The 8,536-nt window shown below is 31.2% G+C and overlaps 1 protein-coding gene across 1 annotated transcript; it reads right to left on the reverse strand.

The window, feature by feature from the left end:
- Positions 1–978: 978 nt before the first annotated feature.
- On the reverse strand, positions 979–5,403 carry LOC120196445 (8-amino-7-oxononanoate synthase). Its single transcript, XM_039198250.1, has 11 exons — positions 5,109–5,403; positions 4,767–4,909; positions 4,581–4,688; positions 4,001–4,239; positions 3,861–3,902; positions 3,446–3,533; positions 2,628–2,761; positions 2,199–2,287; positions 1,807–1,957; positions 1,646–1,714; positions 979–1,395 (listed from the first exon to the last, which is right to left on the reverse strand). Exons 1-11 carry the CDS (start codon positions 5,356–5,358, stop codon positions 1,269–1,271), a joined length of 1,440 nt encoding a protein of 479 aa, XP_039054181.1. The 5' UTR covers positions 5,359–5,403; the 3' UTR covers positions 979–1,268.
- Between the last annotated feature and the right edge of the window lie 3,133 nt (positions 5,404–8,536).

Raw genomic sequence — 8,536 nt, forward strand, 5'->3', positions numbered from 1 at the left:
TGATATTTATTTTTGCAGTTTTAAGGATTTGAACAAGAAAACAACATTACTGAATTTTTTGAAGTCTTTCTAGAACCACCTTATCTCTCTATACTACAATTTGATGTATTTGACACCTTGTCACCTTTTTCTCCAAATGATCTGATTGAATAGATTTCTATATCATTAGGCGTGCACTTAACTTTCTGAGTACTTTACAAATTGCAACAATGTTAGCTCAGCTATTTGGTTCTTTGCTCCTCAATGTTCTTCTCTGTTACAGCCAATACACCTTAGTTTAGGATGAATCTATATTGTTAAATTTGGCCTTTAAAGAATTTAGGATATCAGCATACAGGCCAAATGGTGTGCCTTTCTGAGTAACTTCACTGACAAGTGGCCTGAGATTTTTCTTCTTCTTAATTTTGTACACATCCGGGTCTCTTGTCTGCATTTAAACGTAATTTCTCTTTGGGCTCATTCGCATTTTTAAAGACTCGTGGATGCATGTGGAGTTTTGGGGCTTCTTCTATTGCACCAGATCCAGTTCCATAGGCTGTACTTGCAGCGAAGTCTTTGCTTTTGACTAGGACTTTTATGATACAATACACATCAGCTCCAGATGAGCTGCTCGAAACTTCTGGGAGTGTTTGTTAATGTTGCATCAGGCGTTTTGCACAACCATGTTAATCACAAGTACACTTTGTGTCAAGTGGAACAGGCACATGAAGAACTTGAGAATCATAGAACACATGGGTCAGTTCTGATTCAATGAGGCATCAGAAGAAAGCACTTGATTGTATTCGGATTTTCCTTCGGACTCTCGTTTCACACTTGTAACGTGTGGAAGGTTAGAACTTAAAAAGGTCTGTCTCCTGTTATGTCTATTTATAGCATAAACATACAGGTAGTATCAAAGGGATCAACTAAAAGCCTTTGTTTGAATATATATATATATATATATATATATATATATTTCTTTGTATACTATTGATTCCATAGGTCTAATGGCAGCATTACGTGCAGAACATGTTCATCGATGTTTTCAAATAGTGATAAATCTCATCATATAACATAAGCATGCTTGTATTAAACCTCAATAAGGTGCACAATCAACAGCGAGCTATAACTTACTTTACCTGTCTAATTAAATACTAACTGAATATCAATTTATCTTCATGAACATGAATGTGAACCTAGAAGATGACTGTCCTTAAAGATGCACCTTACCCATTCTCTTAAATAAAGACAAATACTAAACCTTTGTAATCCTTAAAATTTATCTGATCCTATAGCTTAGAATGTATGACAAGATTAGTACTGTCAATATCTTGAAAGTTGATGTAACTGGAGAGTGCAGATGTGAGCTTCTTCAAATCATCAGTCGTATGTGCTGCACTCAAAGTGATTCGCAGCCTAAGGTCAAAAAGAAAAAACAGTCAGCTCACATTGAAATGAACATAGTTTCCATCATATTGGCATGAATAAGAACATCCACAGTGATTTTTGCCAAAGGTTTGGTAACATCTTTATGCTACATTCCGGATTTCATGGGAGGTTCAGACTAGAAGTGCCCAATGTATTCTACTAACTAATAGATGAATATGGGCAATGTTTCCACAAAACTGAAAACCAACAAGATGGATGATGATGATAAAGTGTAAACCTGCAAGAGTTGGGGGGCACTGTTGGTGGTCTGATTGCAGTCACATGGAAGCCTGATTTCAGCAATTGCCTATCATGAGAGGAAGAGTGGTAAGAAGAAATGTGTGTAAGTAGTACTGTCACAGCCATAAAAGGTGATGCATGGGGGATGAGAGAAGAAACCTGCTAGCTTTCAAGGCTTTCTCTTCACTTCCTACAATAAGAGAGATTATCTGACTGGAAATAGCAATTCCAGTCAAATTACGAAAATCCTGCACCCGGTTCCAAAGTTCTCTTCTACGCCACCTTTCTCTTTTAGCCACAATAACAGCAGCTGCTAAGTTGTATTTATTTTGTTAGCAAGAAGCAAATGCTACAATTACATCTGCGCATGAGGCCAAAAAGAGAATTCACTTCTAACATTGTATAATATATGGTCAATCTTGTTTTAGGTGTATTATTCCCTAGTAGTCAACAGACATCCTGAATGTATCTGTTTGTAACGAAATCTAAACCCATCAACAATTAGGACAATAACAAAAAGAATGTCTCGTTGAAATGATGTTGAACTTTACCATGTGCAGCAGCAGCTATAGGAACCGGTGTTGCAGTAGAAAATATGAAAGAACGGCCTCTTGATTGGATAAGTTGTTTCCACCTTTTGCTGTTCACATGGTATTCAGACTAGTGTGAAAATGAATATGATATATTCACAAAAAAATGAAACATTCAATTGAGGGTACTTCCTATACTACACGAGCATTTTGGAGAGTTAGAGTATATAAGATATGAACAAACCTAGAAGCCAAAAATACACTGTTAGCTGAAATTCCTATGCCTAAAGGGGAGAGATGAAAGGGGAGAAGGTGAAGAGCAAAATGCAACAAGAATGGCTCTCTAGTCGCTACTCTCCTCTCCTCCTCCTATTACCCCCTGAATGCTGCTCTATTGCCTTCTATTCTTCTCCATGTTAGAAAATTACACAAACTAAAACTATAATTTACCTGCAGACAATAAATCCACCATGGCAACCAGCTGCCTTGCTCAAAGTTCCAATGCATATATCAACATCTCTTTCACAATCAAATTCCTCTGCCACTCCTCCACCACTCTTGCCACAAACAAATGTTCCATGTGCCTGAAAAGCATAGGAGCAGCACTTCTTAGTTATTGATGGTATACACTAGAAATAAATCATGTCAAGAGAAAGAAGCTATCTTCTACTATGCACAACCTCAATAAAGTCTCAGCTAGGCCCTTTAGCTAATGACTGATAACAAATGGAGAATGCTTAATAAGATCAAGTTCATTGTCTTAAATTAGATCTTTCCTTCTCCCTAGAATCAATTATATGGACTACGAACAAGAAAATGGCAAATTCTTAATAGATTGAAAGGGTACAGTAAATTCTACAAAAGTTCTCTATATGGTAGACAACTAATAGCTTCTTGTAATTTTATAAAGGCTTACAGCAAAAAAAAAAAATGAGAGGTACATAAACTATGTCCTTTTCTTGCTTTAAGCACCTAAACTATCTTTTCGTCAAAATAAATACTTAAACTATGTTTTTTTTTCTTTACGACCTAAACTTTGCCTTTTTTTGTCAAAACAAGTACCTAAATCTTTGTGGCCTGTGAAGTCTCATTGGCAGAAAGAAATTTTTTTAACTGAGATAACGGCAGGACTTAAACTGGTTATAAAATAATAATTAGGTACTTGTTTTGACCAAGAAATAGTTGAGGTACTTAAAGCAAAGAAAAAACGAATTGTTTAGGTCCTTTTTTTTTACTTTAAGCCTTTATAAATGTCAATGCGAACTTACATCATCAATGACTAACAACAAATTATGCTTTCGCCGTAGCTCTACAAGCTCCAGCATTGGTGCAAAGTCTCCATCCATGCTAAACAAGCTGTAGAAGAGAATAAATAATAATAGCTGTAAAAAATGGATAAAGAAATTGGATTTTCAACCATAAATTCCTAAGACATGAATAGTAGTAATTTGCAATATATATAGTAGATAATACCTCATTCATAAATGAACACAATTGCAAAAATCTAGTTATAGTCATAACACGTATTTGTTTGATAAGCACAAAACATGCAAGTTATAATTAAATGCAAAGGTACAATCTTCTTGGACATCTAGAAAAGCATGAAAACACAAGAGAAAGATTAGTCATTGATTTATTTACTTTCATAGGATAAGGCAAACAGTTGTGGAAACAATGACTAACCTATCAGTCACAACCACCTTTCGCTTCATTTTGCAACTTGATCTGTCAAAATTTGAAAATGCGCCATTAAATGGCATGGTTAGACAAAGTCCTAGAAAGTGAACAATCATAAAAAACCTAAGTCAAAAGTAAAAACCTACAACAGTTCGCTGAGATGGGACATGTCACAGTGTTTATATACAAAGAATTCTACACTTCCTTGTCTTTCAGCAAGACGAATACCATCAATTATTGATGCATGGTTTAGTTCATCAGAAAAAATGGCAATTTTTTCATCCTTCAAAGGCTTATTCCCTGCGGCAAGGAGCAAAGCAATGTTTCCAAGTGCTACCATCAATGCCATATTGGCTGAAAACCCTGTAGGGCAAAGAAGACAGTCCTAAAGCATAAATTGGGAAGAAAAAAGAAAGCATCAGCCTTAAGTTAAAAAGCTTAAAAAAGAATATCAATGGTCAAAAGAATGAACACTGAAAGAACAAGAATATCACACTGATTATAATCATTATAATAGATCTTGATTGTAAATAGAAAAATAAAAAGGACAGTTTAAAATTCATAACCCCAATCTAGACAAAAATATCTCGTATCATTCAAGCTTTATCATTAAATATCATTCCCAAAACATGCACAAGAAACTATCGAATCGGACATACCAGCAAATGGCTTAAATAACGGCAAAAAGGATAACAATAGAAGCAAAGTCTAATCCAAGGTATATACCTCCTTATTCTTTAAACTTGCCAAGCTCGACTCCAGTAATCTATGGTGGTAAGTGTATCCGCAGATTAAGGGAGAGCCCCTTGGGCCCATTCCATACTCTTGTGCTGCCTGTTCGGAAATTAAGTAGCGAAAACAAAATTACTTAACCAACAAATATGGCAGAAAGTTAAGGGAGAAGTTATAAACCTTTGCAGCTGCTTTTCGAACCGCTGGATGAGAACTCAAGCCCAAATAATCATTTCCAGAAAATAAAAGTAACTGCTTGAATTGCTGTTGAAGAGTGCCAAAATTATCATCAGATAAGATTTCTCCATGAACAATGTCATCTCCTATAAGCCCGATGAGAAAAATTCAATAAACAAAATTCAAAAAGCTGCTCTTGTTTGGAGCAAAATTCGCTCATTTCCCAATCAATGAAGAATAAAACAGGGGTTATAAACATCCATATTCATCAGCTATAATTTATCATTTCCACAACTATAAAAACAAAATAAAAGATAACCCTTTTTTATTGGTTGGAAAATTTACCAGAACTTGGAATCTCGAGAAGCCATTTACGGTAAGTGGATTCAGAAATAGAGACTTTAACAGAGGAACGATCCCATGGATGCATTTCACCGAACAACTCGTACTCGTCTTCACTGGAAATTCCTGCATTGATCACTTCCGTTTGTTCGTAAGAAGGATAAAGGGGTCTTAAAGATCGAAGCAGTTTCAAAGATTCGAGCTTCGAAAGCGCTTCTCCAACCCATTTGTCCCATAAGTTGCTCGCATCCATTTTCCGCGGCGAAGAAAACAATGAGCCTTTGAGAGATAAGAGTACTTAAAAAGATTCTAGGTAAAAGGATAAGTTAGGGTCATTTTGCGGTGCAACGCCTAAAAAACAGTTAATATACGATGTGATCGATTAAATAAGTGATCGGTTAAAATTTAAATCGGTTATATTATATTATTTAATCGGAAATATTATAAAGTATAATAACATACTAGGTAACGCTTATATAATGTAATAGGTAGCGTTTATATTGACCTATTTTATAAGTAAACTGGTATATTTATACCGATAGCATTACAAATTTACCTATTATATTATAATATTTTAAAAGTGACTATACTTTTTTATAAAAATGATCGATACTCTTTTTAAAGTTATGTAATTTATGTTTCAATTTTTTTTTAATAGTGTTTCATGTTTTTCACCTATAATATTAATTTAATAATTTTATTTGCACAAAAAATTATTTGATTGTTTTGATATTTTATAAAATAATATTTAAAATTTAAATTTAACAATATTAACCAAAGATAATAATAAATATGTAATATATATGTTTATTGTTTTTAATTTAATAATAATATATATCGAAACGTAAAAAATAAATCATTAGACGCCTATAATTACTAAATTAATATCTTAAAACTCACTCAAAGATAACCTTAAATTAATGTTTTCCATAGTGAAATAAGTATGGACACTTTTATAAAAAGGATAGATATTTTACAATATAAGCACTACCTATTACATTATATAAACGCTACCTATTACATTATATAAGCGCTACCTATTACATCATATTTTTACCTATTATATTGAAAGTGTCCATACTTTTTATAAAAATGATCGATACTTTTTTTAAAGTTATGTAATTTATGTTTCAATTTTTTTTAATAGTGTTTCATGTTTTCCACCTACAACATTAATTTAATAATTTCATTTGCACAAAAAATTATTTGATTGTTTTGATATTTTATAAAATATTATTTAAAATTTAAATTTAACAATATTAACCAAAGATAATAATAAATATGTAATATATATGTTTATTGTTTTTAATTTAATGATAATATATACCGTAACATAAAAAATAAATCATTAGATACATATAATTACTAAATTGATATCTTAAACTCACTCAAAAGATAACCTTAAATTAATGTTTTCCACAGTGAAAAAAATATAGACACTTTTATAAAAAGGATAGATACTTTACAATATAAGCACTACCTATTACATTATATAAACGTTACCTATTACATTATATAAGCGTTACCTATTACATCATATTTTTACCTATTATATTGAAAGTGTTCATACTCTTTATAAAAAGGATCGATACTTTTTTTAAAGTTATGTAATTTATGTTTCAATTTTTTTTAATAGTGTTTCATGTTTTCCACCTACAATATTAATTTAGTAATTTCATTTACACAAAAAATTATTTGATTGTTTTGATATTTTATAAAATATTATTTAGTATTTAAATTTAACAATATTAATCAAAGATAATAATAAATATGTAATATATATGTTTATTGTTTTTAATTTAATAATAATATATACCGTAACATAAAAAAATAAATCATTAGACGCCTATAATTACTAAATTGATATCTTAAAACTCACTCAAAAGATAACTTTAAATTAATGTTTTCCACATTGAAAAAAGTATGGACACTTTTATAAAAATGAAAAATACTTTACAATATAAGCACTACATATTACATTATATAAACGCTACCTATTACATTATATAAGCGTTACCTATTACATCATATTTTTACCTATTATATTGAAAGTGTCTATACTTTTTATAAAAAGGATCGATACTTTTTTTTAAAGTTATGTAATTTATGTTTCAATTTTTTTAATAGTGTTTCATGTTTTCCACCTACAATATTAATTTAATAATTTCATTTGCACAAAAAATTATTTGATTGTTTTGATATTTTATAAAATATTATTTAGAATTTAAATTTAACAATGTCAATTTCATTTTACATACCGAATCGCTTTGTGTGCCATCTTCCTTCATCCTTTTGCATTCGGCCATACTGTCAACATTTAAAATTTGTAATCAATTTAAAGTTTATCGATACTTTAATCCAATTATCATTTCAACAATAATAACAAAAAGACATTGATACTTACTAGAAGTACATATATTCACCCTTTGGTTGCTTTCGAGTCTCGGCCTCAAGTTCAAAGTCATCTGCGCCACCAACAATTTTCCAACCCATTGACTCCATTTTTCCTTCATATATCAGTTTACGCAAATCAAATCAAATACTTGTTACGTACACTTTATTCAATATACAAATATAGATAACTACTCTTGTGGTAAAACGGTTTTCTTCAAAAGAATTTGAATGGCCACTACAAAATGTGTCGGCACATTTATACAACCTATAATATCATTTTTTACCTATAATATTTAATAAAAGTATCGACATTTATATTTTACTTTCAATATCACTTTCTACCTGTAATCTTTCTCAAATGCTTCTTTACTCTAAAACCCCAAACAATACATAAAAACCCTATTTCCTATTACTGTAATAATTAAAAACTAGGGTTTCGACAACATACTTTTTGATTCGACTGCAGCAACAAACAAACAAACTTCGCTTTAGAAACGCCTTCTGATATGCAGCAACAATTACGCTTCGATTTCAAAAACTCGTCCGTTCTATCTATTTTCAGAAGATATTTAGATATGGCCTTTATATTTTCATCGGATATGTTATTTATATTTAATCGATACAAATACAAAAGTGTCGATATTTTTATGTCAGGTGTCGATACTTTCGAAAGGATATTTACCTATTTCTTTGAAAGTGTCGATAATTTATTACACGTACTTACGAAAGTATCGACACTTTCAATATATCTGGTATCGTTTTACCGGTTTTATCATTTTGATACCGGTTTTATCATATTTTTACCTGTTATATCGTTGTGGATCGATATATTTTTTTAAAGTATCGACACATTATAGGCGCTAAAACTGCTTCTCTTTTAAATTCATAAAGTGTCGATCCTTATATAAAGTATCGACACTTTCAATATATCCGGTAACGTTTTACCGGTTTTATCATTTTGATACCGGTTTTATCATATTTTTACCTGGTATATCGTTTTGGATCGATACATTTTTTTAAAAGTATCAACACTTTAT

This window comes from Hibiscus syriacus, unplaced genomic scaffold, assembly GCF_006381635.1.
Source record: "Hibiscus syriacus cultivar Baekdansim isolate YM2019G1 unplaced genomic scaffold, ASM638163v2 tig00117034_pilon, whole genome shotgun sequence".
NCBI lineage: Eukaryota > Viridiplantae > Streptophyta > Magnoliopsida > Malvales > Malvaceae > Hibiscus > Hibiscus syriacus.